Source organism: Branchiostoma floridae, chromosome 15, assembly GCF_000003815.2.
Source record: "Branchiostoma floridae strain S238N-H82 chromosome 15, Bfl_VNyyK, whole genome shotgun sequence".
NCBI classification, from domain to species: Eukaryota; Metazoa; Chordata; class Leptocardii; order Amphioxiformes; family Branchiostomatidae; genus Branchiostoma; species Branchiostoma floridae.
The window spans coordinates 17,876,155-17,894,845 of NC_049993.1; the positions used below are offsets into that span (position 1 = coordinate 17,876,155).

The 18,691-nt window shown below is 39.5% G+C and overlaps 1 protein-coding gene across 2 annotated transcripts in view; it reads left to right on the forward strand.

Moving 5' to 3' along the window:
• Positions 1 to 18,691, forward strand: part of LOC118431892 (pikachurin-like) — an 83,447-nt gene that overhangs the window by 53,146 nt on the left and 11,610 nt on the right. For both annotated transcript variants that reach the window (XM_035843315.1, XM_035843316.1), the window contains exons 3-8: positions 5,965 to 6,115; positions 6,802 to 6,960; positions 7,843 to 8,044; positions 16,200 to 16,344; positions 16,851 to 17,040; positions 17,456 to 17,581. In XM_035843315.1, the coding sequence (XP_035699208.1) occupies positions 5,965 to 6,115; positions 6,802 to 6,960; positions 7,843 to 8,044; positions 16,200 to 16,344; positions 16,851 to 17,040; positions 17,456 to 17,581 (973 nt within the window). The remainder of the gene's footprint in view (positions 1 to 5,964; positions 6,116 to 6,801; positions 6,961 to 7,842; positions 8,045 to 16,199; positions 16,345 to 16,850; positions 17,041 to 17,455; positions 17,582 to 18,691) is intronic.

Sequence of the window (18,691 nt, forward strand, 5' to 3'; positions counted from 1 at the left end):
CGTCGGATACTCCACCAAACAGAATAACTTGTAGCGAAATGGAACATAATTGTTTTGGGCCCATTCATAACTTTTCATAGAATTAGGTCCAGGTCCAAACCTGGACCTGATCCTCTGGACCTGGACCACCCCTACATTGTAGTTCCGTCCAGTTTCACAATTACAATCTGTAAAGCAACCACCACCATTCGCCAACTATTTTCCTCAGTGAGAAGTTGTTCAGAGACCAAGTTTGACTGTACCTGTCTTCTCTTGATAACTTGTTAGCCTTTTAAAGGACTCTATCATCCTCTAAAAGGGTAAAGCTTTAAAACAGATGTTAAACTCACACTGTCTAATTTGTCTGGAGTTCAGGAGACTTTTGTGATCAATCTTGATAAACCTTGGACCCCTTCCCATCTTCAAGGTTATCAGCTACCAATTCTGTAACATTGTTCTTGGCAAACACCCTAACAAAGTACACATGTTGCTAATTGTATTTCGAACATACATGTAGCTTGACTGTAGATGTTACATGTGTTAAATGGCTCTGGGAACTTTGTTTGAAGGTTACAATATAGTTGTACACACTGTAGTACATGTATTAGATTAGTCATAGAAAGCCACGCTGGTGTATTTGCAAAAGCTTTAAAATAGATATGTCTGACCTTTTGTATAACAGGTTTGTAAGCCAGACACCTGCACCCCCTCTCTCCACCCACCGTCTACTTTCTACTGCCTACGCAAAGTCTTACATGTCAGAACTTGTTGTTTCCTGATAATAGTGATGGAGTAGGCACAATCTTATACATGTCAAAACTTGTTGTTTGCTGATAATAGTGACAAAGTTGGTTGTCATGTTGAAGTCACGAGTAGGGGAATTTTGATAAGAGGTACTTAACTTTCTGTGGAAAAGCACTGATAATGATGTTCCCTATAGCAACACTAATGACTTTTCATGCTGGTAGGCCACATTAGCTCATTTGCTTGGTTCTCATCTACTGGTTTTAAATTTTAGCAAAATGACTAAATGAAACAGAGCAGTAGCTAGGAGGCAAACTATGTCATGAAAATTGGTAGGTTTGAGCACTTGGAATGGAGAATGGGTCACATAGACCAGTTCATTTTACATACTATTAAATAGGGGTGATATGGAACAGTACTGTAAATAATTTTGCATCGGGCTGGAGATGGATTGAAATATGCTGTATTTGCTCACAAGCAAATGTCAGCTTTTCTAGTTATTAGTTTTTTAATTCACTATCCTGAGATTCACTCCTGAAATTGGAACAAGGCCTTTTCCCTCTGACTGTTCATGATTAGCCAAAACCTTTACCACTTGCTTAAAGATTTTGTTTTTCTACATTTGGAAAATCACTGTGAGCTTTTCCCCAGATCACATGTATCTACAATCTGACAGCCTTATGGTATCCAAAGTTTCTTGTCGGTGACTGCAAGTTTGCAAGATTTAGCCTCTGGTAACTTAAAACACACACAAGTCATGCAACACCAACCCAAATCATCCATATCCACTTTTCTTTGTGGGTCATGTACAGGGGACCACAAAATTAGTCCAAGCTGAAAACTGCACATGTGACTCCAACCTGTACAAACAAACCCTTGACCAGTCCCACATAATTTTCCTTTCCCCTCATGTTGTTATAACAAAGCCTGCTATTGTTAGGAGAAACATGGAAGCTGAGAGGTAAGGTGTGGTGTCTTGGCTTTTGACATTCTTGGAAAGAAGCCAGCAAGTAAAGGGGTCTAGCCTTCTGTTTTTCTTACAAGGCCGAACAAACTTGATTTTGTGGTTTATATTTATGTACTCACAAGTCCAAGAGTCTTAGAGCCTCTCAACTGGTATACTGTACATCCAGAATTTTCCGTAGTACTTTTATGTTTGTGGTTTTCGCGATGGCCACTTTACCGCGAACTTAAAACCACCGCAAACATTTATCCTTTATACCAGTCTATGACCCTACCGCGGACTTAAAACCACCACGAAAACTCCATTTTCCCGCTACCGCGAAATTAAATCCCTGCAAACTGAAATGCACCAAAGAAGTGATGGTGTGTGTGCCTGTCCTCTCAAGTTGGTGGAAGTCTGCTATTCTCATTGCCTTGAAGTTGTTGAGAGATTTCAAAGCATTATTGTCCACAACATAAACATGTTGAACTTTCAATTCAAGCCCACCTTACAATGACATTCTTTTACGTGGTGCTTTGGCCTTGGCTTCTGACAGGTAGTATAATGGGTGAAATATGGCCAGGTCTTGCTGAGGCTCTACATTGTTTATTTTCCTGTTTATAGCCAAAATTTACTGTGAATACAATTAGGGTCAGTTGGTGGACATGCGAGTTGGTTTGGGGTCAGGTAATGAGTTGACCTCCTGTCCCATTATGAGATTTGTGGACCCCCTGTGGTGCCTATTCTGTGGCCGGTGGACAACTCACACCTGCAACTCAGTTGTCAAGCCAAGGAAAAATTTATGAAGCCATCATGATCTGGTGGGTCTTTTTTTTCCCTTGTTTGTGTAGCAAATGAGAAAGACAGGTAAAGATAACATCAACTCGAGCATTGTTCACCTGTATATGTACATAAGGCATTCTATCCCACATGTCGAGTAGTGATTCTAGATTTAAGTACTGTGCATTTATGTTAGTAGGGATTTAATTTCGCGGTAACAGGAAAAGGACTTTTCATTGTGGTTTCCGAATTTATGTTCGCTGTAGCCCCATGCACTGACACTGTAGTCTCTTACTACCATGGACATTAACCACCACGAAAGTTTGTCCTTTTACAGTAAGCAACCCTGTGTTTGAGGGAGCTTCAGGAGTTACATTTTAGTAATAAAAGAGCCCAACTCGCTTACTTAGCAGAACAGAGTTGACCTGGTATGCTTGGACAAAATAGTCAAAATAGCCTTAGGCATAGCTGCATTGTCTCCTACCTACTTGAAAAAGGCGTTTTTCTTCACCTCAATTGAGAGCGACAAAAGAACATACAAAAGTTTATTTAAAGAAGAAGAAGTCTTCTACCCAGTAGGTAAAGAATGCAGCCCCAGAGGAAACCCCCATGTAATGTTTATAAACTCTAAGCTGCTGTAACTACTACAAACACACTTGGCAGGCTGTGCAGTCGCCTGGACAGGGCCTGTTTTCCTTGCTGTAACTCTTGTGTTTTCCTTAAACCAAGGACCCTTCAAGTTTGACAGTCGTCCCTGCCCAAACATGCTGAGACAGCGTGGACATGTTGACTCAAGAAGGATAGTTTTGAGTTTAAGGTGTTGACTTAAAATTAGGAAGGACATTTTTTGGGTTTAACACGTTGACATATTGGAATGCAGTCTTTGTGCTTAAGGTATTCCGTTATGGAGGTTGAAGGGACTAAGTGACTTTTCTAACTTGCAAGGGAGTTTCCAGTTTAAGATGTTACTTTAGGCAGCCAGTTTTGATTGAGAGAGATATTCTCTCAAGACATTCCATGTAGTTTTGAGTTTAAGAAGATGTTGACTAAAGGAAATTGAGTAAGGTTTTAGTTTAAGGAAGACGTATGTTACTTACAAGGAAGACAATTTGAAGTTTAAGGTGTTGTCTTAAGGAATGCAGTTTTCAATTCATGATGTTGACTTAAGAAAAATAGTTTGAGTTTATTGAAGAAGCTTTCTATTGACAAAGGAAGACAGTTTTGAATTAACGATGTTGCTGTCAGACAGTTTTCTGTTTAAGTTGTTTACTCAAGACACTCATTTTTTTAGTTTAAAGATTCCTCTGAGGGTTGGGTGGTGAAGTCCTGCTGTTTTCTAAGAGCAGTAGATAAACACTTGTCATGCTAAATTTAAAAAGTCAATATTCGAACCCTGTGGGATGCTCTTAAACCATTTCAGCTTGTCAGTGACTCTTCATAAAATTTCACGCTATTTGAGAGACATTAGTCTTAGGATACCATGCCATTGATTGGTTAAGTTAAAATCCTTCCTGCACCAAATGGTACATCTTCGTTTCAATAGCCCTTGGGTCACACAATTTTGTGCAATCACTATACAGCAGGGGGCTAGTGGTGTGTGTTCAACTATCATATAGATGTGTGTTCAATTACCATATAGATAGACAAAAGATATGTACCATTTCTAATCTTTGGTATGACTTGGTTGGGGATCAGACTCACGACCTACAAAATGCAAGGCAAGCAGGATTCAGCAAAGATTTGTACCAAATACTATGGTTGGCAAAGTCTATGAAGCCCCAAAAGAAGGTCACATGTTAAGACTAAACCCTGAGTCCCTGACAGTGTCTCTGACTGTAAACATGCTCAGGTCGAAGGAAGAACAGTGGGACTGAAGGTCAGGTTGTTGAAATCTCTGACAACCCTGCTTATAGTAACATGTGATAGAAACACTCAAGTGTAATGAGTCTAACTAAGATTGTATCAAATGTGCTGGTTCCTTTTTTTAAACTTTCAGGTAACTTTTCCTGTTAATTTATGACTTTGATCAGCAATATCATTGCTTTAATCTGAGAACTTAGAAACCGTATTGGCACAGCCAAAAGGTCTCAACGTTGAATAAACTCTCACAGACATTTCCTGATTTATAAACATCCTCAGGTTGGAGAACTTAGATAAATACACTTGAAAACATTGAGTCTGTATAAAGGACATGTTGTTGAAACATGTGTAGGTTGAAGGAAATATGTGTCGAACTCTTTGAGTTATACACAGAGGTACATTCAAGTATTTCCTTTTAATAGTTCATTTAGACTTTTACCCTAAGGCTTATACAGTACAATAATACTCTGCTTTCCTGTTGATGTACCAATTCTGCATTATTTTTCTTTATTTTCAATATACAGTATATGAAAAATCCAATAGTGGCACAGCCCAAAAGTCTCAACGTCGACAAAGTCAATCTCACATTTCTTGATTCATAAACATCCTCAGGTTGAAGAACACGCTCCAAAAGATTGAGTCCATCTTGTTGAAAATCCCTGACAACTCTGGCTGTAAACACACAAGTTGAAGGACTTGTACTAGAAACACTTCAACACACCGTATATAATGTTACTGACATTTAGTCACTCAATCCATGCATCTAGATGTATTTTTAGCATCAAATCATCTTAAAGCACAGGTTGAAGGACTTGTGTAAGGAAAGGTGGTATCTCACTGCACTTGGGGCACCGGTGTGGCACTGCGGGGTTCCTTCACTGCGGCACTGTTGTGTTATTTTCGCGGATGTTTTATATAATTTAGATATTGCATAGTACGTAAAATTACGGCTAAGAAGACAACTAAACACACAAAACGTAAGAAAATTTCTTGTTTATCTCTGAAATTTGTTGAGTATCTTTCGAACCCCAAAGTCCCTTTGAGATAATACCTAAACACTCCTACACTATGAGTCACTTGTCCTGGCCCTAAAATAGGTTCAACTCTTATCTGAAGTGCAGCTTATGTTTTGGAGGAAAAGCAGCCCAGGTTGTCAAACCGACCTTTCTGGTTGCCAAACAATGGCAGGCAGCCATGATGACCTTGCCAGATATGACCTTAGTGCGGGCAAACATCATGGCTGCTGCTTCTAAACTTACAAATCATCGTACATAAGATTCACACATGCTGTACATGTATGGCCAATATAAAAACGATAGTTTTGCTTGAATTTTTTAGAATATTTGAAAATGGAACAATTTATTCACAGCCACAATTATTATTTATAACAAACATAAATAGTTACATAATATAGATATTATACCACTGTGGTTATGGGCCATGAGTGAGTGAGTGATAGATATAGCAGGTTTGGTATTGGGTATGATAAAATGCGTTCAAGTCTAGCTTTACTTGTTGAAAAGTTGAAATTATAAACAATTACATTATTTTGCCCCAATAGACGGTTCTCCTAAATGTTTATTTTCTTCCTAACTTGTTCCTATGATTCTTAAAGATGGAATTGAATATTTTTGGTTAATTGCTTGTGTTTCTCGCAGATAACACGTCTTGCTGGCCAAGACACGTCAGACAAGGTCATCCCCACGGTGATCGTCGGGGTCGGGGAGCCCATGGATGATGACATCGTGTTTGAAAATGAAGAGGCGTCCAGTTTGCCACAGCAGCCGACAACTCTAGCCACAACAACAAGTGAGTCACTCACAACAATGATAACTTAACAACCCCTAGTACTGACCAGAATAGGGAATGCTGTAAATGCAGAAATGTTCACAGTTTTCGCAGTGGCCACTTCCCCACAAACTACCGCTATGTGTACATATTGTACATGATGTATATATATATATACGATGCACATTTGTAAATTTGTAACCATTTTGCTATGTCAATGATAGTGCTTTTATATTGACAATGTTTACTACAATGATTTTATATGTAACATGTATTGTTCTTTCCCAGGGCTAGCCCTTGGCAATAGCCTATGGCTAGTTGGGCAGCCCTGGCTGTCTGTAAACAGCCGAATGAATAAATAAATAAATAACTACCGCTAACATTTTTCCATTACAGTATGAGACTGCAGTCTATGGAACTACCCGAACTTAAAGCCACTGTCTACGAACATTCCATTTTCCCGCTACCGCCAAAGTAAATCCCCGCGAAGTTGTTGCATTTACAATAATAGTTAAATTTGGAATCTACAATAATTCCAGAAGTTAAACTTTGTCACAGCACAGGCTGAGATGATATACATTTATTAGAGAAAACACACAAAATGATGAAGCTCATACAAATTTGAATTGATGCACATTCAGCATTGGTGGCTTGTATTGTTTTGTGCCAATTGTGGGCTGAACTTTGTTGTCTAACATATTCTGCAGGAAATGTGGAGAGAGCGACGCCCCCTCCAGCCCCTCTCACTCCAGTTATCACCTGCCAGGAGCTATATTGTTACGGCGGAGGGACATGTGTGTTCAACGCCCGGGAAGGTGCGATGTGTCACTGTCCTCTGGGCAGGCAAGGATACCAGTGTCAAGAGGGTAGGTGATACCACTGAGCATTTTTCAAGGAGCAAAGGTTACAGTACATGCAGAAATGTTTGCGGTTGTTTTATGTTCAAGGTTTTTGCATTGCCAATTCCCTGCAAAGTTAAAACCACTGCAAACATTTTTCCATGGCAGTAAGAGACTACAGTGCATGGTGCTACCAAGAGCTTAAAACCACCTCGCTCGAACAGTCCTTTTTCCCGCTACCGCGAAATTGAATCCCTGATAAATGCATTAATTTCACAGTATTCTTTTATAACCTTGAACCTTGAGCCTATTAAGTGTAGTCATGCACCTTATGTAGGCCATTTGACTGACTTGAACAAAGGCATTATACACAAAATGTATTGAGAAATTTATCATAATAATGATGCATTCTTGGTTGAGATCAAATCTCTGAACATGAGCATAAGTATCTGTCCTTGGTGCTGAATAACATTCGGTGTTATTCATTGTGCATTTTGTCTCCATTGCATAAAAGTTTATCTTGTTCAGATCTGTTTGTTAAAAGTAGCATTAACTTTGTGAGCAAAACTGCAGATCCAACACTTTTTGGATAATCCACAAACAAAAGTTTCTTTTCTATAGATTGGTATGTTAGCTACGGCCGTGTGGAGCGTTGGTACACCCGATCCCTCGATCTCGGAAACTAAGCAATGCGCAGTCCGGACAGTGCTTGGATGGGGGACCACCCAAGGACGACCGGATTGCTTTATCTTCCGGGAGGGACGTAAAACGGGGGTCCCGTGCTCGAGGTGGCGCCTCGACCACGTTAAACAGCCTCATTACTCAACACATTAGGTACCTACTGGCTGCAAAATACACCTGATATTAGTATTATTATTATCATTGTTAACATTTTCTTCTCTCCCACAGAGGTGGAAGTGCGTTACCCTAGTTTCCAGGGTCAGTCCTTCCTGTCCTTCCCCCAGCTGGTCGCCTCCAACATGAGGTTCCGCATTTCGCTGGAGTTCAAGGCCGAGAGTTTGGACGGGCTGCTGATGTTTAGTGGAAAGTACAGGGATGGCCGAGGGGATTTCTTCTCTATCGCTCTGGTCAATGGACGTGTGCAGTTCAGGTGAGTTAGATGTAGATGCAAGAATTTGGATATACATGTGGTGTACTATTAGATATAAGTAGGATTTTACAAAATTTCATGGCCTAGAGTCTGGTTGGTCTGCTGATGTTCAGCAGAAAGTACCGGGATGGTAGAGGAGACTTCTTTTCCATCGCTCTTGTGAATGGACGAGTGCAGTTCAGGTGGGTTAGATAAAAGAACTTGGAAACTGTGCAATCATGTGGTATTGTATTAGAGGTAAGGACATGTACAGTTAAGAATTTCAGGTGAGTTTGGTTGTATTCTCCTTATTTCTCTCTGCAGTCTCTCCTATGCAGTCTCGTCTGTAAAATTAAAATCAAAGAGCCACCATGCCCAAATTAGCTTACTGAGACAGATGGTGTTCGTAGACCAATAACTTTTCAGACGTTCCCTGATTCTGTTCTCATTTTGAAATTCAGTCTATTGTCATTGCCTGAGCAAACAGTTAAAAATACATGTTGTAAAATGAACCATTGGGTTTTAGCTGTTAGAACTGCTTTTAATTCAAAAACAGAAGGAAAAGTTAGAAATCAGTGAATGATGGATGATTATAAACTACATTGTAGTTCCTGATTATTTCTGTCAAATTAAGAAATATGTTGTCAGCTTGATTGCCGTCTTAATTCTTATTCCACAACCAAGACAATCGATAAGTGAGGCCAAGAATAACATTACCAATGACTTTACATGATCCAAGGGATTTGTAAGTGTGACAGGATCAAGCTTATTATGGTGTAAAATTGTACCTCAGGGGAGGCCATTAGATGTAATGGCTCACTTGGGATGTTGTAATTGCATGACTTGTAAATCCTTTATTTGTTTCAGTCTCATCGTAAATTGTCAGTCTGTAAAGAGTGAATACTTTTCATTAGTTTTAATGCATTCTAGTGGAAACTTAAAGGGCAATCACTTTCATTGTTTGTGTCATGACTTACACCACGAGTGGCTAGTAGACAGCTAAACAAATTTCTTAGATATTAAAGAAAACTTTTTAAAAAAGATTTTGTGTTTACTAATATTTCTTGTCTTTTGAAATCATACTTAAAACCTTACATCACATTGCGATTATGAAATCAAATGTTAGTTGCTGTACAGTCACTCAGCATTCTCCATCTGATGGAAAAGAAGCCTTATGAAAGTACTAGAGGTATCAGGAGGCTCTTACAAAGAGAAGTCTTGACTCAGCAGTATCTTGCAAGGTTAATCAAGAGTTCCTTCAGGATCTGACCTTCGTTAATGCTCCATTTGGCAAGGTCAAAAGAAGCGCTTACTGTTTGAAAAGCTCCAGGAGAGAAAGAAGATAGATGGGGGCTGAATGTTAATTGAAGGAAGACATGTCCTGAATACTTAAGTTACATCTTAATGGCAGTGTATAGCAAGGTTTGGCCACTACAACAACATTTCTTGTTCATTAGCTAATCTTGATTTAAATACAACATGTAAGAGAAGACATTTGATTAAAAAATTGTCTATTATCGATGAAAGTTTTCTGTCACACTGTGGTAACTTCGTGAAAATAACAAACTAGCCAAAGACACAACAACAAAATTGCTTCTTTTTTTTTTAGTTCTTTATCAAAGTACAAATGAGAGAAAGCTTAGAATGAAATAAAAAACATAATAATAACTTTGTGCATAGTCAAAGGCGGTGAAAGGAAAGTCTTGGGTTCCGCCTCCCAATGCCTTGCCCTAGACCCACTGTGACCGTATGGCTATGGGATGTTCATATACATGACAACCTAAACGGTAAACCACAGATAGGTCCGATAAGGCACCCTGATTAGAACTACATGCACATGTAAATCCCCTAAATCTTCTATCAATTCCAGTTATCTGCCAGGACTTAAAATAATTCAAAGAGGATTTAAACTGAGCCATAGGAGTTATCTGCTTGGATTCAGATTGATCTGGTAACTTTCAGTCCTCTGAGATATGGAAAATCTATATGAGTATGACTTGCTACATTTTGTATACTTCCTGTATCAGTTACCTGACGATGAAGATTTAAAGAAATCCATATCAGACTGTCTCAGTTATCAAGAGGATTTAAACTGAATAAGATGTATACTGTCTGACTCAGAAAACCTTCCAACCCAAAAATTATGGAAAATCTTTATGGGTATGACCTGCTACTTCCTGTATCAGTTATCTGACGGTAAAGATGTCAAGAAGTCTATATCAGATTGTCAGTTATCGAAAGGATTTAGACTGAATAAGATATACTATGTCTGACTCAGAAAGCCCTCCAACCTGAAAATTATGGAAAATCTATATGAGTTTGACCTGCTATTTCCTGTATCAGATATCTGACAGTGAAGATTTCAAAAAATCTATATCAGATTGTCAGTTAGCAAGAGGATTTAGACTGATGAATGTGAGTGTGAGTGAATGTCTGACTCAGTAAAACTTTCAACTTGAAAATTATAGATTCTGGAAATCAATGGCCTACTATGTCCCAGTTAATGTTATTTGACGGTGAAGATTTAAAAAAATTCATAATATCATCAGATTGTCAGTTAGCAAGAGGAATAAGACTGAATATACTGTAATTCACTTTATCTTCACGGTACCAAACTTTCACGGTCTGAGAAAATTGAACTTGTTCTCGGAACTAAATGTTCACTGTCGAGGCAAGTGCGCATGAAAAAAGTCTGTGAATTATTTTTTATCGGTAATGATAAGTTCACGTTACAGTCGTCACCATGAAAACCGTGAACATAACAGTACATTGAAAAAATCAGGAATTACAGTATGTCTAACCAAGGAGGTTTAAAAAATGTGTTTTGTTTTATTTTTAACCTTCTTGGTCTAACTCAGAAAACTTTTCCACTTGAAAATTATAGAACATCTATGACCTATTACTTCCTGTATCAGTTAACTCACAGTGAAGATTTCAAGAAATCTATATCAGATTGTCAGTTAGCAAGAGGATTTAGACTGATGTATGTATGACTCAGATAACCCTCCGTTACCTAAAGTTTATAGAAAATGTATGACTTGCTACTTTGACTTTGACTTTAACTTGATCTAGATCCACAATCAGCCTGGCATTTCTGTTGGCTATTCCTCCTATGGTCCTATCCATGAAGTACATTTGTACATCAATGGAAAATCACATGACAGACAGGGAAACTACATAACATCACACTAGACTAACTAATCCACATCAGTCATCTTGTAGGATTTGTACAGATTTATATCTGATAACCTTTCGACCTTAGCTTATACGATCTAGAAAATTTATGACTTGCATGCCCAGTCTCAGTTATCTGGGAAGATTTAAACCAATCCATGTCAGAATGTCAGATATCTAAGAGGATATGGACTTAATATCTGTATTACATGTAGATAGGTATTTCAATTATGCTGCTGAATTCATCAGTGTTTAGAGTTTATCTTTAAGGTATATAGAAAGACCGACGAATGCCTAATTACTACCTAAAGTCAGTGGCTAATGCTATGACCCAGTCTCAGTTATCTGTAAAGTTTAAGGTAAAATTTAAACTGATCCAAATTCAGAATTTCACGAGTTATTTGGGATGATTTGGACGTATGTCATCTGATAACCTTCAAATCCGTGGCGTATGGAAAGTCTTCATGATGACTTGCAATGATCCTGTCTCGATTGTCTATTAAGATTTAAATCCATATCAGAACGTCAGTTACATGTATCCTGTTAGTGTGACAGTATATATAATATATCAGATTAACTTCCAACCTTTCAAGTATAAAAAGTATCTGACTTTCGAGACCTAGTCTAAGTCTATCTGGGAAGATTTATACTACTCCATATCAGGACATCAGTTTATCCTTTAGGATTTAAACTGATTATGTATCAGATGCCCTTCCAACCAGTGACATATAGAAAATCTCTGAATTTCCTGACCTAGTCTCAGTTTATCTGGGAAGATTTATACTACTCCATATCAGGACATCAGTTTATCCTCTGGGATTTACACTGATTATGTATCAGACGCCCTTCTTACCAGTGACATATAGAAAATCTATGACTCGTCGCAGATAGAAGGCGTCGTGTGTCAGGGGAGGGGTGAAATATTTATCCTGATAGGTCTCAGGATGCCAGGAGGGACTGCTGATTGTTCTGGCTGATGTAAAAGCCATTAAAATTTATTGGTTTCAGTTTGTTGGGTGATTTAGAGAGTGCTGTGGGGAGGATAGAGATAGATTAAGAGGTACTGTGGGATAGAGATGTGGCTGCATGACCTGTGTGGGCAAAGTTGACATCTAATGTACTGCAAATTCATTTACTTTCACAGTGTTTATTTTGCTGTAGAAGAAATAAGCCAGGAGCTGGTTTCTGCAGTGTTTTAGATTTGCAGTTGAAACGATTCGGTAGTCTTTCAACGTAGACCTATTCCCATGATTTAATGTCTTGAAGACGTATTGGTGAGGTAGCCTTGAAAATTATGAAAATGAAACGACCACACACCATGGACATTTTATGATTTTTAGTAGTATGTAACGATGAACAAGAAACACAAAATTGGTGTGATTGATCGACTATTGATTGATTGATGGACAAGTGACAAAAGATAATCAAAGGAAAGTAAAGAGCTAAAACTAATTGTTTCAACACACACACATAAAAAAAAGGGTTTCAGCTCTGTATTATGTTTGCCCAGTCCTGACCTATATATGTACAGAAACTTGGCAAGGGCCATTTCCTGAGGAAGGGGTGTTCATGTCAAGGGAAGTCAGACTAGACCAAACATGCTCCATTGCTTTTGCTAGTCTCCTTGCATTAAGGAACATCATTAACATCAGGCAACCATATTACTAGGTAGAGTTGGTTATAGTTGGTTGTTTGGTTATTTGGTTGGTTGGTAGGTAGGTTGCTTGCTTGCTTGGTTACAGTTTTAACGAACGCTTGCAGATAGATGTGCAAAAGTTAGGTGTGACGGATCCTTTGGTATAATATAACCAGCTGCTGCCGTGCCGCGTGCCTGCGAAGCTGGTGTGTTACGCGAAAGGGCGGTTATACGGGATATATTGATACAGATACAGAAGTGAAGAAGTTTTGAGCAGGTCGCTAAATCTATTTTTGGGTACTGGCCCTTGCCATTTGATGAAGCTGCCATCAGAAAGCCAATATCATGTGGCCTGTGGTATACTGGCAAAGTGCCTTTTCCTCTAAGTCTAACAGTATGAAGACAAGTATGCCAGTGTCAGGATGGGAGCATGGTGTCTACTGGAGCAGTAGATTGAACTAATAACTCACTTCCTAACATTTAAACGGTTTACATTTATAAGGAACCTTCCTCAAGGCTACCTGCTGACTTTAAAGAAGCAAGAAAGCTTCTGAAAAAAGTTGGCCGGTGCATATTTTGGAAAAAGCCTGGATGTTAAACAAAATCACATGTGAAAAGAGTTTTTAAACATCAAATTACTGAATTGGTCTGTCTTCTATTAAAAAAACATTACATGACATTTGTCTAACAAAGACAAAAAAATGCTATCTGCACCCAGCACCTTAGACCGCTCGGCCATGCTGACTCGATTATGTCACAGATGTATAGAAGGGCTATTAGAAGGGTTTGGTTAAATTGACCGGTCCATGCATCCATCCATGCATTCAAATGAACGGTTGAACGAAACATTTCTGTCGATTCAAAGACTTAGTACATATCTGAATAAAAACCTGATGGGATTTAACTTAAAGTCTAATTCTCATTCTGAGGAGAAAGTTAGTTCAGCTTTTCTTCAGCCCTCTTTTATCTTGCTCAAACATTCACAGAGCAACAACAAAGGAATTGAATTAATTTGGCCCATGGAATGAAGAGAAGTGGCAGGATGGGAGGATGATGCCTACTGAAGCAGCAAAATTGAACTGATAACTCACTATCTCACAGAGGGTTGGTTTACACTTATCAGAACTTTCCCTAGGCCACACCAATTTAATTTCTTGGTTCACGGATTCGCTCGCTCCTATTTTTTGGAAAATAAAATAAAAATAGAAATTACCACTCAGCAAATTTTCACCATTAATGAAACCATTCACCAACTTTCTGGTGTAGCAAATTGGCCTTTATATTATAAGCTCCTTAAAGTGTGGGTACAGGTGCTGTTACTGTATAATAATAGTGTTTTTGTACTTTTTTCAAGCTGAAAACTTTTTTTCTTTATGTTTTGGATTAGCCCTTACCTTTACCCCAACGATTTTACAATTTTTATTTTTATTTTGCCCTCTCGCTCCATATTTTTTAGGAAAAAATCCGTGAACCAAGAAATCAAATTGGTGTGGCCTAAGGACCCATATTTAAGTTCTTGAAAATAAAAAAAAGATAGTCGCAAACCAGGAAGACATCGGAATAAAAACTGAGGGGAAAGTTTAATTCTCACTTTGAGGAGAAAGTCAGATTCTGAGTTTTCTCCCTTCTCTTAATTAGCCAGCATTTTTCTTAGTAGATATTTGCTTAGAATTTGATAAGAGAACCCAGGAATTGAACTGGCCTGGCCTCATGGCATGAAGACAGGTGTGTCAGAGGGAAGATAGGAGGATGGTGTTCACTGGAGCAGCAGATTGGGCTGATAACTCACTTCCTCAGCAAGTTCTTACATCTTCATCAGGAGGTAACCCTAAGGCCATATGTACACCAATTTAGATTCTTGGATTTATAAAAATTAGCTGGAATATAAGGCAGTGTCAAAGGGAAAAGTCAAAGTATAGAATGGTTCATAACTATACTGTTTCTAGTTCTGAAAATAAATACAGATAGGGGGACCTCCACAACAATTTTCGCTTAAGTCAGAAGAGTCTAAGTCTTAATATATATTTTCCTATGAATCATAAGAAATAAGAAAAAGGCTGCCTATACCTTGCGGAAAAGAGTATGCAGAACCTTAATATAGTCAGCACTCAGATTTTGTACTTAGGGTATCCAAGAACAACTGACATGTGTTAATTTTTCCTAACAGTTGGGAGATATATAGGTCAAAAACAGGATGGGAGGATGATGTTTACTGGAGAGGTAGATTGAGCTGATAACTCACTTCCTCAGCCTGAGGTTTGGCATAGTTCTGCATTATTAGGAAAGTATCCCTAAGGCTTAGAGTCAAGTTTTCCTTCCAGCGCTTTGTTTTCTTCTTGTACAAGAACCACTAAAATGATTCGTGCATGTATGGCCTAACACTTTGGGAGATAAATAGGCCAAAGACAGGATGGGAGGGTGATGTTTACTGGAGAGGTAGATTGGGCTGATAACTCACTTCCTCAGCCTGAGGTTTGGCATAGGAAGTAGCATGGAGGTGTGACTGGCTCTGATAATGGGAAAGCAAGCAAATGATGCCATTATCTGTAAGCAGATGGGTGACATTCTGTACCCTCCAAGCAGAGGTTGGTGGGGAAAAATCGTGACCTTTTCCTTTCATCAGTGTTTTTTTTTTTTTTATCCACCACCAATGCCGATTGAAAAAAAAAACGGATGAAAGGAAAATGTCACAATTTTTCCCACCAATCTCTGCTTGGAGAGTAGACTTTTTGTATGTCTAGGCAGACAGACAAAAAACTGCACCACAAATACTGTTCATACGGTCTCATCCATGCATTACTCAGAGAGGGTACTGAGTAAAAGAGTACCGACCCAAAAGTAAACGATTGCATGAACATGTTAGAAATTCCCTTGTAGCCTTAGTTATTTTAAACATTAGATTGGTAAAAGTTTGTTTGTAACTGAAGAAATCAGCAGGTAAAGTTTGGCAGCTGCACACTAGGTAGGAGGAACAGTCCTGGTTTTTTTGTGATATTATGTGTCTTTGACGTACTGTAAACCTCATTTGTCAAGTTAGTTTCTTATCTGATGCTAAAGCGCCCTCCTTCTGTTTGTATGCAAACTGCATTTTTAACTGGCACAGAACCAGCAAAACATTACCACCAGCATTACATACAGTCCAACTCACAGTTTACAGGAACTTGTGGCGCAGTTCTGAGCAAAATATGTACTCAAGCTCCCTCATTCTGTTGGTTCACAAACTGCAGGTTTAACTGTGGCACAGGACCGGCAAACATCACAACCAACAGCACAGTCCAGTTGGGCAAGTGGCACAAACTCACAGTCTAAAAATCTGAAGAAAAACTGTACTTAAGCTCTCTCTTCCTGTTTGTTCACCAACTGCAGGTTCAACTGCGGCACAGGACCGGCAAACATTACAACCAACAGCACAGTACAGCTCGGCAAGTGGCACAAACTCACAGTCTACAGAAACAGATGGAATGGCTGGGTCAGTTTGGACAACAAAGACACTGTGCACGGAAGAGCTAAGGTGAGCTATGTACTGAACCGTATGATCAGAAAGTCTATATCAGTCTATGAAAGTCTACATTTGATGTTCTAATATGCTTTTGCCCGTACATATTGTTGTATTTCCTGTCCCTGGTGCTGAACAACATCCATACACAGGTAAACATACCTGTCCCTGGCACTGAATTCTGTCAAATGCAAACATACCTGTCCTTGGTGCTGAACACCGTCCACACACACACACACACACACACACAGGTAAACACACCTGTCCCTGGTGCTCAACACCATCCACACACAGGTAAACACACCTGTCCTTGGTGCTCTACACCATCCACACACCTGTCCTTGGTGCTGAACACCTTCCACACACGGGCAAACACACCTGTCCCTGGTTCTGAACATTATTCACATACAGATTAACATAGTTTAAATGTTCCTGGTGTTGAATGCCATCCACACGCAGGTAATAGCCAAAATAACATTAAAAGTTTCCAAATTTTGACTGATTTTTATCTGCACCCCCAGGGCCTGTATCATGGTATCACCTTCCGGCTTCCCTTATACCTGGGTGGAGTGCCAGATCTTGGACTAGTACAAGAGCACACAGGGGTGGCAGAGGGCTTCAAGGGTTGTGTGCAGAAGCTTATTGTGAACAAGGAGAGATACAACATGCGGCCTCAGCCTTATGGAAAGGCAGTGTCTGGGATCAACGTTGGTATGATCATCTTTTTTTATTGGAGGAAACACTTGCTTAATTTTTTCTGGAGTGGATTTTTCCATCCCGACCTCTTGCTAAACTTTTCCTTTTAAAGATGCCCAAAATACGAGTAAATTAATAAAAAAAAGGATGAGACCTTATTTCTTTGCTTCTGATTATTTATCAATTTGCTCATTTACTAATATGCTTTTCCACAACAGTGTATGGTATGGGAAAACAGATGGTCCTTGTCAAAGTCACCCTTTCAAGGTCACCATACCGATACAGTCATACAAAAGCTATTCTTTTTCTAATGTGTATAAAATGTTGTGTGCATAGTTTGTGTGCTTATTTTTGTATTACTATTTTCTTTGGGTTGCATACCTGAAATAAAGAATTCATTCATTTGTATCCAATACATATTGTTGTATAGGGGAGTGCAGCGAGGGAGTTTGTAACTACGTTTACTGCCGGAACGGAGGCAAGTGTGTGGCTGGGTCAGCTGACTCCCACCTCTGCCTTTGCCCCCTGGGATTTACAGGGACCAGCTGTGAACAGGGTAAGTTTGTGTCACAGTCAGCTTCTTGATGACTGCCTGTGAACAGGGTAAGTCTTGGTGATAGTTAGGTTTTGTATAAGGCTACACCAACTTTATTTTATTTTATTTAATTGTTCTCTAAATATAGGATACACTTCTGATTAGCACTGCAGCATCTGTTTTTGATTTTTTTGCTTTGACTTGCCAGATAGTGGAGTTTCACTAGGTTGATTTTGATATGCTAACGTCCATTTGAGATCCCAAATCTTCTGACAGAGATAAAATAAAACAAGAAAATCAACAATCTTAAGTTATATTTCAGTTGATCAATAGGGATTCCATTTGTGAAAACATTTAAAGAAGCAAAATTTATCTTTTGTTGTAATCAAGTATGAATTAAGGATTAATGACCCACCCCGAGGTGAATATGGTGTCATAACGCCTTGCTATAACTACCTCATTAAACCATATGTTTTATGTGTGGGACTCCTGTATGTGGGACCGCGTGGCACGATCGGGAGCGCGTTGGTCTCAGGCCCGAGAGGTCCCGGGTTCAAATCCGCTTGCCGTGTCACCGATCTTGTGCCCTTGGGAAAGGCACTTTACACGACTTTCCTCACCTAACTCAGGTGTAAATGAGTACATAGCTTCGGCTAGTGGCAGTGACAGGCCTTTGTTGTGGTGACAGGCCATAGGGGCATGTTCGGGCATGACGCACCCGCCATGACACACGAGTCAGGGGTAGGAGGAACCCCTTACATCCTTGGTCGGAAGTCCTCCTAGGAGACGGAAACTCCAAATAACAAACCTGCATCTGCTGGGGCCGTCTTACACGTTGCAAACAATTGCCCCTGTAGGACTTAGTGCGCCAGTGGACGAGAGGGTGGTGGAGAAGGAAGTGCACACCCCTCCTTCACCTTAAAAAGTGCAGGCCAGGCAGACGGGTCGCCTTAAACCCACCCTGTCTGCCTACCATTGTCTTCCGAGACAGACGGATGCCAAAACAAAATAGCAAAGGACCAGGCGTTATGACACCATATACACCGAGGAACAGGCGGGTCATTAACGTTATTATCATATAGCCTACCCAAACTTGCAAACTCCTGTATGACGCAAAGATCCCTTGGTACT